The following is a 17,919-nucleotide window of genomic DNA, read 5'->3' as shown; positions in this document are numbered from 1 at the left end:
AATCTCATCTTGAGGATGGGATGTTTTGTAATTGAGCAAAATGTAAGATATGTAACAACAGCATATCAGCCCTTGTAATCTCTGCGTGTTCAAACTCTTTCCATTATATGTATGTAACTAAACCTGATTAAAGATAACCAGCCCATTACATCTGCCATCAACTGTTAAATCAGTAGATTTTTTAAATGTTAAAAAAACCTTTTTAATATATATATTATATAAAACATTATATAATGTATATACACATTTTGTGCTAATACACTAATTGATCTGACTGCAGTGGAGTTTCAATAAGACGAGTGACTGCATTTAAATGTTTTACCCCTTGTGCAGAAAAAATAACAAAATATTGTGATGAATCCGGTAATTGGGCAGACAGTCCCTCTGTTAATAAAACTTGGGCCCACTGTATCAGACAGTCAAAGGACAAATTAAAGGTAACATTTGAAATTATTCTCAGCTTTGCATTGATTACTGTTTAAAGTCTGGCTGTTTCTTGGGAATGTATTCCACTGTTTCTTGAAAGTACATTTCTATGCATTGAATTATAAAAACGCTTCAGGTAGTCATGTTAGTCAGTTTTCCTAAAGACTTTGGTGATGTTTCTGTGGCCAGTACTAATGGCTCTTCCATTTGACACAAGGGCCTCACTTATGGTGTCTTAGAATTCGACACTGATTCCACAGTGGAGACGTTGATCAGTCCTGTGGCAACTCAGAAATTACAAGAGAGGAAGAAAATTATTGATGGTCAATATAAATGTTTTGAAAAAATGAACAGGGACCTGCCGTATAACAGATCAGGTAATGCACTGCAAAGAAACATTCATTTCTAAAATCCGAACCTAGCTGTGTGGTTTATCTTTGGCTGTGATACAGATTGGTTCTCATTATGCTTCTATGCAAACTTCAGGTCTATACTGTAACCGGACGTGGGACGGCTGGCTGTGCTGGGATGATACGCCTGCAGGCACATTCGCATCTCAGAACTGCCCCAACTACTTCCCTGACTTTGACCCCACAGGTGAACTCAGAGCTAAGAGAGCACAGTAAAAAAAATGTCCTGTTTCCCTAAAACAATCTCCCCATATGCTACAGTAATGCAGAAGGTGATCATAGTTGAGTCTGATGTGAGAAGAGAAACATTTTAACACCTGTTGTTGATAGTTGTCAAGTTTCTCTGTAAAGAACGTTTAAAGGCTCTTAAGACTCAGTGCCACATTTACATCTCTCCTTTTTGTTAGAAAAGACCACAAAATATTGTGATGTGACTGGAAACTGGTTCCGCCACCCCGAGACAAACAGAACGTGGTCCAACTACACACTCTGCATCGCTTACACTAAGGACAAGTTAAAGGTGGGAATTAAGAGAAGAGTTTCACACCAGTCTGTAGAACTTACTGTGACTCTCATAGTCTAAATATAAAAAGTAACTTTCTAAAAAAAATAAATCTTGTGACCTAAAGTGACAGTGCAGAATGAGGTGAATGTGGAATCTGTTTTTGACTGAAATGTTTGCATTGCATTTTCTTCTCATTAAAAACTGTTCCTAAATGTGCATACGTCTAAAGAAGGCTGAAACTCACATATGGAGAGCCAGAGATCTGCTAAATTTAAGCCTCGATGCTTTGAGGCCAGATGGAAGCAAACACACTCGGTTCTTTTTGTATTCTATTAATAGTCTGGAGGAGTGCCTCTCTCAGGGGCCTAGAAGAAGCATAACTCAGAGGAGTGTGCAGGGTGACTATTTTAAATGAGTCCACAGTCAAGTTTACATTTGATCTTCTTTGACCTTATACCTACTGCTCAGTGTCATGCTTGGGAAAATTGTGAATGTTTTCTCTTTTGAATTTAACAAAAAAAACCCCTCTTCCTCCATGTGTGGTGAACAGAATGAGTAGTGTTCTGTGTATTTTTGCAGATGGCATACATTCTGTACTACATGGCTCTCGTGGGTCACGCTTTATCCATTGCCTCCCTTCTCATCTCTTTGGCCATATTCTTTTACTTCAGGTAGGTTTACATGCTTCAAAACCTGTTTTATAGACTTCATAATAATCAAAGGAGCATGCTATGACTATGTACTTAATTGCTTGCTTATTTTTCCACCAACAAACATTAATTCAGCATTGGAAGAGCACTTCATGGCGTGTCATGTGTTCTCAAGTAATTTGTTATCTGTCAGGGCCGTCACTGGTAATGATGAAGGAGTCGAGTCCAGTGTGGTGTGTGAGATTTATTTAACTGACAGATCCTTGCATGGACTTTTCAGAGCAATTTACAGGGGTGCTATCATTCACTCCATGCATCAGCAGGACCCATTCAATGTGAAGGGGAAAGATGGATATGTGCTTCTAGTGAAGTTCACCTGGCATTGTAAACCTATGGCAATCCAATTAGCCCATGGAGGGTTAATGTGTTATGCTCTAAATAAGGGATTAAAGGAACCCGTCTGAGGTCTCAACATAGCCAGGAAGAACTGCCTGTTTCTATTTTTCCTACGTTTCCACCCAAAGTATAAAACATATTCAGTAAGACTACTTTTATATTTAGAAATGGATAACACTTTGTAAGGTATTCTAAAACTGACCTCATGTTTTGCAGGAAGTGCCTATAGCAAACATTTGTGAGAGTGCTTGTAAATGTGGTCCAGAGGGTTTTTTTTGATGGATTAAAAGTTCTTTAGTTCTTTGCGTTGGCTATAATCTGAGGTAACAGTTTCACATTTTCAGGTTGCATTGCCTGCTAATCCGTGACATCCATTAGCCTAGCCAATCAGGACTATGCTGTAAGCCAAATGACACCTAAAACCTTAGACAGTTTTTTTTTACTCTTTTTTTCTTTTTTGTCAGTGTCATTTAATGCCGTCTTGGTTTCCTTCCAACTATGCTAAGTTCACTGAAGCAAACTCAGTTCCATGGGTGGATTCATATAGGAACAGTCCACAGGGAGAGTTCCTTGCACTGACTGCAGCATGTGATGTGCATCTGTCATTTCCGTGTTCAGGCAGTGCATGCATGTATTGTTTCAATTACCATTAAAGTTTATTTGTTTGCTTCTTTTTTCTGTTTATTTGTTTTGTTTTTTTGCATCAGAGAGGGATTATTGGATTGGCTGTCAGCTTCAAAGGATAGAGTAAGCGTTTCAAACATGAAGCATATCAAAAGGGTCATGATAATAAACCTGCAGTATTTCCAGCTTGCAGGAATAATGGCGTTAATATTTCAGAAGAATATTCAAATGATTTACATTCACAAACCTATCACGGTTTCATATTCATTACCTGAGTTCTTTTGTTTGCCTGTGTTGCAATGAACCCCATGTTCTAATTTGTTCACATACAACATCTTATCACTGATGTAGAATAAATTGAAAAACACTTTAATTATGTAAAATGAGAATCCACTTTTGAAAACATGTAGCAAACATGCAGCCATTTTAATGCATTAGTCCACAGCATCTTCACATGGTAAATATGTCAGTGTGCTGTGACATATTTATAGCTATAATTTGTGAGTGCAGGCCACACCTTCACTGTTGTGTTATGGGGAATGGTTGTTGAACCCTGCAAGAGCTTAGCCTGCTGTGCTGTAAAAGGCCAAACCCGTCTTGCTTTGCAGAAGGTCCGAGGGCAGAGTGCTAGGCTCATAAGAGATAGAGAAGAAGTGTGTGTGTGTGTGTTGGGGGGAGAGAGCAGAGTGCAAAACAGAAACAGGGGAGAGAGCTGGCGTGGAGGGAGGAGGAAGAGTTGTAGTAATAGGATAATAGCTGGTGTGGTCATTCTCCTAAATGGCAGTTACTGCATAACTTCATTTAAACACTGCATGCAGGGCCTGGTGGGTTAAAATAGCTTGCACAATTTATTAGCCCATAAATTCCATTAAGACAACTCATGCACACACATGCACAGCCTAAGCTATAGCATAACTGCATGTTCAGACTCGGTTTATGCCGCTATAGTATTTGCTGACGGAAGCAAATGAAATCACAACGGTTGAAGTAAAATCATAATCAGTGTGATCTCAAAATGAGCTGCTGGAATTTGATGGTTTTAGAACAGCTTCCTTTTATGATCAGGGTGTGATATTTATTGTTTGATCTCTATAGACCTGGAGCTCTTGGTATTGCATCCAGATGTGGTGTTTATGAAGGAATTTGACACAGCACAGCAGCACAAGGTTTTATTTATGCCCCTAAACAGCGCCAGGAAGTGTTGGTTAGAAATGTGTGAGGAAGTTTGGAAAATGAGTGCTGTTTTCCCTCTGGCTTTGCCAGTCTTCCAAGAACAGTATTACACAAGGCAGTTGATCTCACTGGTGTTTTGGGTCCATTTGGGTGAAATCATGTGAAAACCATAATTCTGCTAATGCAGGGAATTTACTATCTTAGAAACACTTTTGCTTCACAGTAATTTTGTTGTCATGGTGAAATGTATAGGAACATTTATTGTCAAACAAGTCACCATCTGTGCAGACTGAAATTGTTATACGTCTTTAGAAAATTTCCCCCCTGCTGAAAAAATACATAATCTATTGATAACAAATTACGTTTGTTGTAAGTTGAAAAAAGTTGAAGGGAACAAAATAATAACACCCAGCGTGTGACTACGGAGGAGTCTGTAGACTCAATGATTTAGTTTATTTGAATGCCTGAATAGCCATTATTATTATTTCTACATGACTTGGAACTGTAGTTGTACTGCTGTTCTACAGTGGGAATTAACCATAGGCCGGATACGTGTACAATATATATGTAGACAGACAGACAGATACATTTTAGTAAATTACAGAGAGACAGGATGTTTCGGACAGAGATCCTTCATCAGCTATGCAATCAAAGTGCACATATATTGTATATATTCTGTTTTATATATCATATGACATATACATTACCACTCAAAAGTTAGAGATCACTGTGAAATGCTCGTTTTTTTGGCTGCCGCTTCTCGTCAGTGTGTGATTGGTTGTGTAAGAGTTGTACCTGTGTTAAAATTGTAAAGCGACCTTGGGTATCTTGAAAGGCGCTATATACATTGACCATTCATTCATTCATTCATTCATTGGGAGCACACATGAGATTAGGAAATATAGCAAATAACCAGGACATGCAGACACTGTCAGAGTGAGAAATATTGATTTTAATGGAATGATGACTGTGTACTTCACATTTTGCCTTCATCATAAAAGACACCTTTTGCAGCAAAGCTTTATTACTTCTTTTGGCAGACACTATGCGTTCTAGCCATCAACTTTATGAGGTAATCTGATTTGATTGCATAGCCTTCCTTTCTTAACCCATCAATAGACTGACAGGTCTCTAAAGAAAGTTGTTCTTAACACAAACATTTTCATTCTTTAAAAATCATCTAACATTTAACATTTAAAATAATTGTGCAATGGAAAAAAAAATGTGAATTTGTGAAAATGTGAATGTGAATGATTTTTTCTTTTTGGAAAACAGGAACGTTTTACAATATAAAACAGAATATATAACCGGATATAAAACAGTACGTTTATATCCTGTGGTTTGCTGGTTACTGTTCTGTTTACTTAATCAATGCAACTTTCACTAACATTGGAACAGGGTGGAATATGTAGCTGCAATGAATTTTATACACAAAGGCACTGAAACTAGGCAATCAAATGAAACTAGGCAATAAGATGCATAAACACACTGCTTTGTAAGCTGAGTGTGGATGTTTTAGTGTGAATGATGCATAATTGTAGTTTTGTTTTGTCTTTCATCTGTCAGGAGTTTAAGCTGCCAGAGGATAACTTTGCACAAGAATCTGTTCTGCTCCTATGTTCTCAACTCAGCCTTCACACTTATCAACCTCATATTTGTGGTCAACAACCCTAAAGTGGTGGAGAGGAACCCGGTAAGATATTCATACAATGTATTTTTGCTGCAGGTTGCACTGCTATTTTCAATAATAATAAATAAGGGTTGAATGGATTCATCAACTTATGCTGCTTCATTACGGCAGACTAGAAAATTTGCAATAAAAAAAAACAAATATTACAATACATTTGTTCACCAGACCAAACACTTTTTGAACTGGATATAATTTCACTTTTCCTCACTAGCTCTGTACTAAGGCACTCATAAATCTGCTTATGTGAATTCTTTCTGCTGTAGGAGTTTGTTTGGTGTGTGTGAACAGAACTGTAGTTAATTTAGGGCCATGATTTTGTACTACAAGAACTTTCAAGGAAACTGTCGGCACTCTGGTACTCTATTCAACAGATGACGCATGAAAAGGTCAGGCTGTACTCTGAAGCAAAATGAAATATCTTTATAAGTAGAAAAAAACGAAGTAAAATAAGTTGTAGTTTTGAACGAGAAGGCAGCATTGAGCAAGGACGAGTTCACGGGATCCATCATGTAAATAAAATGGAGCATAGAATTGAGAGTGTGCAGAGACCAGCTGTAAAAATCAGCCCGGTCTGGATTTAATCTTTCATCTCTCAGATTCTGCACTCCCTTTTTATTCCATCAGTGCATACTCTCACACCCTTTCTGAGGAAAATAGTTCATGTTCAATCTCTCGCACTAACTCTGCAGACAACTATCACTCCTGTTTGCCTTCTGCCTTCATCCAGCAGTCATGGCAGAATGATAGCTCTCAACTCAAAACACATCTGTTCAGCATGACTGCAGAGTTTATCATTTGGTCTGCACTCCCTAACTTTTGCTCTAACTTTTTATTTATAACAAATGGGGGGAAGAGAGACAGAATGATTTTGAATCACTGAAAGAACATATCGGTTCATCAGGTCTATGTTCTGGGATAGCTCTTGTTTCAGGAGTTCAGTGATGAGGATTCATTTAGTTATGATTAGAAATCCACTTGGATGTAAGTCTGAGTGCTGTTTGCTGGAAAATAGCTGGCAAAATAAATTACTTTGTAGATATCTTGTTAAAACAATCATTGTGCTGTAGTCTCCCTTCATAATTTACAGTATCCTTGTTCTATTATAGGAGCACACTGCTTTGGTCCAACTGCAGTATGTTCAGGTTCGATAATTGGGGGGTGCACCTCCAGCTTTCGGGTCAAAACCAGAGTCAGATGGGTGTGTAATCCTTCACCGATCCAACAAGAACTAGCATATACACATATTCACATGTATACCTGCATACACTCAATTGTACCGCACCGTCTTTGTAAAGAAGGGCAAATGGGACATGTGCAGTTGGGGAGGTGGTATGCAGCTGAGCTTCCAGTCGGTAGGGATGCACCAGAAGGTCACGGAGATGAGAGCATATGCCAAAATGTTTTTTTGGGGATGATGAACTGGACAGGCACTGGCGGGAGACGGCAGTGCTCGCCAGTATTCACTAATTATATCTACACACATTGTCGATGAGGAACATCACGGTCCAGGAGCCTTGGGTCAGAAGAAATGTTTGACAATATAAACGAACATGAAAATAGATATAGGACAGGAGTGCATATTAAAAATTTAATTAAATTTTACATTTTGTAGAGTTTTGCCATAGTAATTTCTGAAGGGAATATGCTGCTCTTCTGTGGCATAAAATTACCATCTCCCTGGAAACACTTCCAGACACTTCTACAGCCTTTAAAATAGCCATGGTCAACCCGGAGATAAAAAAATAGCAAGATATTGAAAAACTGAATGCTTTGTGTTGAGGAAACTTTGGCAACAGTCATGAATGTCATCTACTGTCAGACTTTCTGTTAGTCACCTTTCCAGAGATAGATACGAATCTTATCAAGCTAACACGTTCTGATGCACCTACTGTTCAAAGCTGTAACTGAGACTTGTCAGAAAGACTCTCTGAAGGCCCTTAACTCAGAAGGGGAACATGCCAGCAACAGTCCTCCAACGACTAAAGGGAACCCGGAGAGTTACTTTCTGCTGTGGGCATAAGATCTCCATTCTCCGTTACCACCTCCTTTCTGCCATTATAGGTTGGCTGCAAAGTACTGCATTTCTTCCACATGTACATGCTTGGCTGTAACTATTTCTGGATGCTGTGTGAAGGGATCTATCTGCACACCCTCATCGTGGTGGCTGTGTTTGTGGAGGAGCAGCACCTCCACTGGTATTATCTCCTGGGCTGGGGTGAGTCTGAGCATCACACCGCACCCCTGCCCCAAATTACACCTCTCACATATCTTGCCACTTGTCCATTTCTGTCAAAATTTTAATTGCGGTTATGCATTTGTTTCTGGAAATTAGCTTCAGAGAGCTTTGCTTTTCTTGGGCTATGTCTTAATCTTTTTTTAAATCTGTATGTCTGTAGTGGTTAGCGATCCACTGTACTCTGCGTTATGGTATGACAATGAGTTGTCAGTGAATGTGGGCAAATCCTTTGACGTAATAAAAATTTTTTACTGCAGTGCCTGTGATGTGTTTTGTGTCAGCCCTGTAAAATGGCCAGAAGGAACATCATTGGTTCTAAAAAGCACTGATAAAAATGACTAATCCACAACTGGGAAACAGGATACACTTGTAGACATGACATCTCCAGAAGTCAGGCTTCATTCCGCTTCCTGGTTCTCCAACACCACAACCATTGACACTTTTATTATGATGACTCACCAGAGATATAACCCAAGCTGGCTATGCAGTTCTATGTGTGAGAGAAGCCAAGAACTTATGGCACACCCGATAAGTGGACAATGTAGGCTTGAATAGCAGCAAATAATTCTTAAAGATGGTGCGATAACCTTGGACGGTATCTGTAACAGTTTCCCAGAGGGACAGATGACAGCTTTGGACTTTCCACTGCCAATCTGCCAGCAGTCCTCTTTACCTTTTTAAACTGGCCGGAGGAGATTCATTGGCCTCAGTCCATGCTGTCAGAAAAATCCCAATAGAAATGCTGTTATGCAATCGCTTATGCATAAGGAGGAAACTGATTTCATCAGAGGAAATTGCTCATTTGATTACATTGAACATGTAGTGAGGGATGATATTAGTGCGTGCTATTAAACTTAACTGTGTAGTTTATGTGGGAGCTTGTAATTCTGTCTGTGTAGTGTCCTCTTTCCAATATTAAATGTTCAGTGGCTTAGAGTTTAAAAATACATGTGGTTATGTCACGCAGATCAATCATGTTGACATTTTTTTCTTCTGTTTTGATTACTAAACATATATTCATTGCCCTACATTCTGTCCGTTTACAGCTTGTATAATAATATACCTGTGCTGTTTTAAAGGATTCCCATTGGTTCCTGCCTCCATCCATGCCGTGGCAAGGAAAAAGTATTTTGATGACAAGTGGGTAATGTTCCCTGCCCGTGTGCTGTAAACACTTGCAGACATACTGGACTCACCAGCAAGTCTCACACCAGCTTAACTGTTAACTGTGTTTTTCCAACAGTTGCTGGATGAGTGTGGAGACCCATCTGCTCTATGTGGTTCACGGGCCTATTGTGGCAGCTTTATTAGTGAGTCTTTAACCCTGTCACACTCATATACTGGTACAGAATCTATTTAGGTGAATTTTTTAGATTAAGTGCTTTATTTTTGAGAGAAATTCAAAGGTGCTACTGATATGTGCACCTTTATTTAAGTGCCCTATTTGCTCCTGAACATACTGATGTTTGTCAGTTTTGATCCATTAGCGTTTCTTCATTGAAATTCGCAAAGCTTTAAGTAAACTATTCTGTGTGAAATCACGATCTAAACAGAACTGTTCTATTAATTTGTAAATGAACTAAATATCCTTTTACCATTCATTTTTGTAGGTGAACCTGTTCTTTCTGCTGAACATTGTGCGAGTCTTGGTGATGAAACTGCGGGACACCCACCGCGTGGAGTCTCACATGTATATGAAGGCAGTGCGAGCCACCCTCATCCTCGTGCCTTTATTAGGCATCCAGTTCGTCATATTCCCCTGGAGACCAGAGAACCGCTTGGCTGGGGAAGTGTATGATTATGTCATGCACATATTAATGCATTACCAGGTACATGATTTCAGCTATATTTCACTTACCAGCTAAATGAGAGTATTAAAATTGACTAATTGTTTTTTTCTGATTCTTTTTTTAGGGTTTGCTGGTAGCAACAATATTCTGCTTTTTTAATGGAGAGGTAAGCACTGAACACATTAATGCTCTCAGGTGAAACCGTGACTGCATGGTGGGCATGGTCAAGTCGTGGTATAAAATGGGCACAGCAGTTTCGTTGAAATGCTTCTTTAAGTTGGAACACACAGCTGTGCCTTGCATACAACAGCACACGGAGACATTTACACAAGGACTTTTTACCGGACTCAGAAACAATGTCACGACCCCATTTTGGAATTAAATGCATGGTAAAGCTATTCTGCATATAAATTAAGGATTTTCCCTGGGTAGCTCCCTTTACCCCAAACGAATCCCCCACTGAGAGCAACTTATAAATATTAGCACTTCTGCATGATGGAGTCATGAGCCTTGTGGGAGTTCTTTAAATCCTTTCCTTCACTTGTCATTGTGGTGCCATACAACAGCACTAATGATTGCCACTTCTTCATCACTAACCCTTGTAGATATTCTCTGTAACTCTTGAAAACAGCAGCATGGCTTTCGTTCGGCGTGCTGCATTGTTTTTGCATCAGAATGTGGGCTGGCTTGGGTTTGGCAAAGAAATCAACACTGACTGGAGATCAGTCGCAAAAAGCATCATTGTGTGAATTATTATCCCATCTTTTCAGCCTTACTGAATTTCAGAAATAGTGAATCTATCTTCCATTCTCAACAGTTGCTATACTCTGAAAGACCCACTGCAGCAACTGCTGCTTCTGTCTATAGTGTTTTTTTTTCCATCTTCTTCCTTCCATTCAGCTCTGCAAATATTGTTAGCATGTCATAAGTCTCTCATCATCGGGGACTTTGCGTGTCCTGCTTGGAGTGGTCTTTATATGACACGCATCTGATGGATTTAATCTGTATATGATAATGTTGCTAGATAGACAAGTAAATTATACCACAGTACAACATATGAAAAACTCCAATATGTTAGGCAAACACTTTGAGCATAAATTACAGTCTCATGTTCATATGCAATTGCTTTGGCATCTTACAGTTGTGTGATACTGTCATAAGCCATGGTATTGAATAAAAAACAAACAAACATTATTTTTTATTTTCGACTTTGAAATTGCGGTAATAACCCCACAGCCAAGTAGGACTAATTAGAAAATGGAACATTTGTAGGAGTCATGTGCTACTCCTGAGACATGGGGACCAGTTTGTAGTGGTTCACTGTTATGCAAATGTTTGAATGGCCCCAGACAAATTTCATGTTTTGTGATGCGAGGGGGCAGGCAGGATGCAGAGACAAGCATACACTCTGAATAGCGCTTCTATTGAGTGCTATACAGTGTATAGCATTAACAACACACATAGCGAGACTCTAACAAAGATGAGCGACAAGCACAACTTCAACACACTTTAAATATCTTAACACAAACGAGAACCAAGTGCAGCGCATAACGTTGACGAGACAAGCCACAGGTGAGACGGATGCACATAGAACCACACCCAAAGGAAATACAAAAATTATATTGCCAAAAGTATTCGCTCACCTTCCTTGACTCACATGAGCTTAAGTGACATCCCATTCCTAATCCATAGGGTTCAATATGACGTTGGTCCACCCTTTGCAGCTAGAACAGCTTCAACTCTTCTGGGAAGGCTGTCTACAAAGATTTCTGACCATTCTTCCAGAAGCGCATTTGTGAAGTCACATACTGATGTTGGACGAGAAGGCCTGGCTCTCAGTCTCTGCTCTAATTCATTCCAAAGGCCAGTCAAGTTCATCCACACCAGACTCTGCCATCCATGTCTTTATGGATCTTGGAAGAGGAAGGGGCCAGCTCCAAACTGTTCCCACAAAGTTGGGAACATGGAATTGTCCAAAATGTCTTGGTATGGTGAAGCATTCAGAGTTCCTTTCACTGGAATTAAGGGGTCAAGCCTAGCTCCTGAAAAACAACCCCACACCATAATCCCGCCTCCACCAAACTTTACACTTGGCACAATGCAGTCAGACAAGTACCATTCTCCTGGCAACCACCAAAACCAGACTCGTCCATCAGATTGCCAGATGGAGAAGCATGATTCATCACTCAAGAGAACGCACCTCCACTGCTCTAGAGTCCAGTGGCGGCATGATTTACACCACTGCATCCGACGCTTTGCATTGCACTTGGTGATGTATGACTTGGATGCAGCTGGTCAGCCATGCAAACCCGTTCCATGAAGCTCTCTGCGCACTGTTCTTGAGCTAATCTGAAGGCCACATGAAGTTTGGATGTCTGTAGTGATTGACTCTGCAGAACGTTGGCGACCTCTTCACATTATGTGCTTCAGCATCCGCTGACCTCGCTCCATCAGTTTACGTGGTCTACCTCTTCGTGGCGGAGTTGCTGTCGTTCTTAAACACTTCCGTTTTCTTATGATACAGCTGACTATCACAGATCCACGCTGGAATTCACTGAGCTGCTGAGAGTGACCCATTCTTTCACTAATGTTTCTAAAAACAGTCTGCATGCCTAGGTGCTTAATTTTATACACCTGTGGCCATAGAAGTGATTGGAGCACCTGATTCCAATAATTTGAATGGGTGAACGAATACTCCAAACTCAAGACTGTAAATATACCACCAACATGTACATGTAACAATTTATAGACACGTACTGACACAAATATGTTTTAAGGAAAATCTGTATTGTGTGCCGGGAGAGTTGCATGTTTATACATATTTTATGAGCCTAATGAATATGTGAAAAGTCATAAATTGTCTTGATTTAAACATCAATTATTCAAGTGCTTGATATGCAGTGTTGCATAGTGCCATCAGAGCATCACCTGCAATAATGACATTTGAATGAATCTAATGGTAATACTGCAGTGTGGCGTGTCGACTTCTTGGAAGTGGAGGTCTTGAAGAGCGTCACATAGGTTACCCCTAAGAATAGTCACCAAAGAGAAGTAAATTGTGCCATAGGGTGTACCGCCCACCTTTCCACTAGCTACTGGCACCTATAAATTATTTTTAGTTTTCTACTTTTTGTGCCTGACGCAGACATTTATCATGATGTGTCATGACCTGATTACAGCTTGTAGTTCAGTAGTCCATGAACACTGACATTTGATTGTGTTAACTAATATGGAATGCTAAATGTTTGTATGTTAATGCCTTAAGCTCCATTTACAAAATGGTAAATATCTAGTAGCATAAAAGATCCCTGTGCTAGGTAAAAGTAGGCGCCTTAACATCAGTGTGCTAGGTAAAAGTAAGTGCCTTAAAATCAGTGTGCTAGGTAAAAGTAGGTGCCTTAACATCAGTGTGCTAGGTAAAAGTAGGCGCCTTAACATCAGTGTGCTAGGTAAAAGTAGGCGCTTTAACATCAGTGTGCTAGGTAAAAGTAAGCACCTTAACATCAGTGTGCTAGGTAAAAGTAGACACCTTAACATCAGTGTGCTAGGTAAAAGTAGGCGCTTTAACATCAGTGTGCTAGCTAAAAGTAGGCGCCTTAACATCAGTGTGCTAGGTAAAAGTAGACGCCTTAACATCAGTGTGCTAGGTAAAAGTAGGCGCTTTAACATCAGTGTGCTAGGTAAAAGTAAGCACCTTAACATCAGTGTGCTAGGTAAAAGTAAGCACCTTAACATCAGTGTGCTAGGTAAAAGTAGGCGCCTTAACATCAGTGTGCTAGGTAAAAGTAGGCGCCTTAACATCAGTGTGCTAGGTAAAAGAAGGCACCTTAACATCAGTGTGCTAGGTAAAAGTAAGCACCTTAACATCAGTGTGCTAGGTAAAAGTAAGCACCTTAACATCAGTGTGCTAGGTAAACGCAGGCTACTGCCAGATGTTCCATCATGAAGTGAAATATATGCCAATGTCATTTATGCACAGCACATGCACATGCCAGTGTCACAAAACAAAATGTCAATGCCATTTGCATATGCCACTGTCCCCTATACGTAAGATGCCGATGTCAGTGGCATATGCCAGCGTCACTCAAGTGTAACACGCCGATGCCTTTCCATGTTATTACTGCTACTGATTAGCTGTGACAGTTATGGCAAGAAGATCACTGATGACAGATTTCTATCACTACTGCAGAAAACTGCTAGAAAATGACATTTTTATTGGATCCCTTATAATTGTCTCATACTTGCTCTCTCTCTCTCTTTCTCTCTCTTACACACACACACACACACACACACACACACACACACACACACACACACACACACACACACACACAAACATTACATCAGAAAATCAAAGCAACTACTCTGACTTGAACCATGATCATTCTTATAAGCAATGAGCACCTGAATTTCTCGAGCGTAAGGCCCTATAACTGTCAAAATTCATGATTACATCATGCAGACATGTGAACCCTGGTTTCTTCATACTCCCCACCCCCCATAGGATTGTGTCTTATGCCATAATCTGCTTCTTTTGCACAAAAATGATGCATATCAGAATCTGTTCTTCCCGTCTTAGAAGGTACTGACATTTGATTTAGGACATAAGACATCAATGTGATGTGAGCAAAAACATGTGTATCTGTAGTGATTAGCTACTGCTCTCTGAGAAAAGTACATGTTTACTACATTTATTTGCCACTGCTAAAACACTGGCACCACTCCTGGTCATTATCGTTGCCTTAAAATTTTGGCTGTGTACAGGATAATCGAAAATGCACCCTGGCAGAACGTAACCAACTGAGCTGTGTGTTCCTGCAGGTTCAGGCCACGCTGAAGAGACAGTGGATGCAGTACAAGGTCCAGTGGGGTCAGCGTCGACGTGAGCACTGCTCCCTGCGCTCCACGTCGTGCACCACCACCTCCATCACGGAGGTGCCTGCCTTCTTGTTCCACCATGACTGCACCAGCGATCACCTGAACGGAAAGCATGCAAACGACTCCGAGCTTGTGGCCCTCAAGGTCAGGGAGACCTATGCCTGAGGCGTGGAACACTGGAGAAATTGTTTAGGAATTCGACTGGATGGGATGAAGCAGAGACGAAGGAGACCAAGGAAGAGAACAGACTGTTAACTTGGAGATCATGTCACAGATACAATCCTTGCAGGCTCTGTGAAAAGTGATCCTTGCAGACTCTGTGATAATGTGTACAGGTGAACAGTTTGACACCAACCTCCTGTGTGTTGGCTACAGTGTCTCTGTTGAGACGTCTCAAGGTGTGCATATATATATATATATATATATATATATATATATATATATATATATATATATATATATATATATATATATATATATGCATAAAACAGGCAAAAACAGTGAGGTGACATTCCTGAAGAATGTGACACATTTTAGCTGCTAATCCCAAGCCCTGCTAGATTTCTCCGGAAAAATGGTAACAAACTCAGAACTTGCTTCACCAAAACCAAACGGTGTTGCTGGACGTGGTCGAGGCTCATTAAGTTCTGGAATTTGAATCACTGAGTGGAGATGGATCTCGGAACATAAGTGGTGAAGAAAAGTTCCTCTGTGCCTAAGTTCTGGAATCCTGTACATACACTCATCAGGTTCACTTTAGAATTGTGCAAGAATGTTGCTACGAGTTTTATTTTTCTGATGGTTGTTTTTGCATCTCTAAATCACATTTTTCTCTGTGTTGTGAGACTTCTGATTTCCTTGTTAGTGCAGCTGTGCTTCTTTGATGGATGTATCACAACCAGAGTGTGAATCTGTTGGAAATGGAACACTTAAAAGATGATTTCAAAGTGCCAAACAGCATGTGAACAAGACACAGATTCTGAACACAGATGAAAGGTGATGAAGATATGGTAAAAACCTTTCTGTTTCATGTTTAAGAAGGCAGTATGTTTAGTCAAGGCCAGTTTAGTTCAGAAAGCTTATTTATTGTTTGGAAATGCTACACACTGCATTATGTCAGCAACAAATGAAATATTTGCTCAAAGATTTGTACTTTTATTTTAACCATTACAGACATAAATTGATTAATATAGTATTCACACTAGTATGGTCAGATCTGTGATTCTAAAAGGGCTTTTAGAACTGAGCATAACACAATGCTAAGTTTCTGTTCAGTTCTGCGCCCTTTCTTTGTAGTTGGAATCCAACACGTATAACAGTGAACAGAGAAGACCGTGTGCCCTTTTTTTCATTCATTCATAAATAAATTGCAAGATCACAGAATATTAAATTATATGTTAGTCTTCATAAACAGTATATTTTTCAATTCCAAATTCTTTCTGAATTATGAAGAATACATACTGTGTTTCACATATATGAAGTAAGCACATTAGATAGTTACACTGTATAAACAATATGTGAGGTTTTTCATACAGATTCCATTTAAATAGCTTGCAATTGCTGAACATATCAAGAACAACAAGATTTATATTTTATAGCTTGAGAAAATAATTCAACTATATTTCACAACATATTGGCCACGAAATATTTATATTTTTTCACCATTTATTCTAAAAAATTTCATCTTTGTGATTTTGTTATACTTGGAACTATGCTTTTTTTTATTTAAGAGTTAGGTGCATCTTGTATATGTGTATTGTATATGTGTATGGGGAGTTTGAGATGGACTCTTGACAGGTAAACTTTCATCGTGAGTTCTGTCAGTATACTGGACCTGGTATTTACCATGTAAATGTTTATGACTTAATATGATGTTGATTAATTGTGGTGTATATACTCCCAGTCAGTAATGAAGCTTGAGGTACATTAAGAAATTATAAGTTGTTGATCTTTTTAAGACCATGTTAAGGTTTTTCAGATGGGCAAGGGCAACAGCATTATTTAAATGAAATCATATTTATGTCAATGTTTTTTTTAATGCTGATTCTAGGCATGTTACATATTTGACCGCTGTCATCCTCACAAATTTAACCAAATCTTTGGATAGTAGACATATCTACCCTCTAACTAATTATACATACTGTAATTTGATCATATAAAAAGATTAAAGCCACAATCAGGGATATGAAAAGCTATAATTAATTGAATGCAATATTTGCATTAAATATGAACATTGATATTTAAATCAATCAATCAATCAAAGTGTATTTGTATAGTGCTTTTCACAACACATATTGTCACAAAGCGCTTTACAGGATTTAAAAGGTTAACAATACTATGGGTCCAGAATCCTAATTTAAAGATGACTCCTTTAAGATGCTCCATTTGCAGATGTTTTAGCCACACCAAAACAAACTAAAGACTCAAATGCTTTTTGAAATGCATTTGCTGTTGATCTCTGATTCTTGCTTTGCGGAGTTTAAGAACATGCTCTCACAGCCCTTGCTTCAGTGTTTAAAAACTATTGTTCTGAAATTCCTGATTGTGGCTTTAATGCATGATTTAATGCATTATTTATTCCCAGATAAAAGACATGGCATTTATGTATTGGCCAGCATGTGACAGTTGTATATGACTAACATTCCAAGCCTGTACAAAAGGCTTGAAGGTTCTCCTCTGAGTCTCACCCGTACAGTCCCATTTTAGGTTAATCTTAGTTTCAGATTACAAATTAAAGATAATAATAATCTAATTATGATACACATTTTCAGTATCTACAGGGGCACACATGACAGCACTGAATATTTAAACTTCAGCCTTAGTGTATTTTTTGTTGTTGTTGTTGTTGATAAAATCATAAGATTTCAACATAAATTAAAAAAACTGTTCTTCATATTTTTAACATTTACTCACTGTAACAATTCTGTCACATTTAGCCAGCATATGTTGCATCAACAGCTATGTGGAATCAGTGTATATCTTCTTTATTTTCTTACAAAGATGCTTACCTTCTGTAGCTAATTACTGTGCACTGTTTTAAGAACTGGGCAACAGATGTCTTTTATTGTGACTCTTTGTTGTTAATTTAAAAACACATCATGACTAATCCTGTTCATCTGAGTGAACGTTCATGACTAATGT

The 17,919-nt window shown here is 39.0% G+C and overlaps 1 protein-coding gene across 2 annotated transcripts in view; it reads left to right on the top strand.

The window, feature by feature from the left end:
• The window catches only part of calcr (calcitonin receptor), a 35,730-nt gene extending 20,555 nt beyond the window's left edge, over positions 1–15,175 (top strand). For both annotated transcript variants that reach the window (XM_077008787.1, XM_077008788.1), the window contains exons 5-16: positions 334–437; positions 644–803; positions 913–1,023; positions 1,244–1,356; positions 1,921–2,012; positions 5,751–5,877; positions 7,936–8,089; positions 9,190–9,250; positions 9,354–9,420; positions 9,721–9,939; positions 10,025–10,066; positions 14,722–15,175. In XM_077008787.1, coding sequence (XP_076864902.1) covers positions 334–437; positions 644–803; positions 913–1,023; positions 1,244–1,356; positions 1,921–2,012; positions 5,751–5,877; positions 7,936–8,089; positions 9,190–9,250; positions 9,354–9,420; positions 9,721–9,939; positions 10,025–10,066; positions 14,722–14,943 — 1,472 coding nt within the window. In that variant the 3' untranslated portion in view covers positions 14,944–15,175. The remainder of the gene's footprint in view (positions 1–333; positions 438–643; positions 804–912; positions 1,024–1,243; positions 1,357–1,920; positions 2,013–5,750; positions 5,878–7,935; positions 8,090–9,189; positions 9,251–9,353; positions 9,421–9,720; positions 9,940–10,024; positions 10,067–14,721) is intronic.
• Positions 15,176–17,919: the final 2,744 nt, after the last annotated feature.

The sequence above is a fragment of the Brachyhypopomus gauderio genome, chromosome 6, assembly GCF_052324685.1.
Source record: "Brachyhypopomus gauderio isolate BG-103 chromosome 6, BGAUD_0.2, whole genome shotgun sequence".
Lineage (NCBI taxonomy): Eukaryota > Metazoa > Chordata > Actinopteri > Gymnotiformes > Hypopomidae > Brachyhypopomus > Brachyhypopomus gauderio.
The sequence above is the reverse complement of the archived record's forward strand: the minus strand, read 5'-3'. Positions and strand labels throughout refer to the sequence as shown.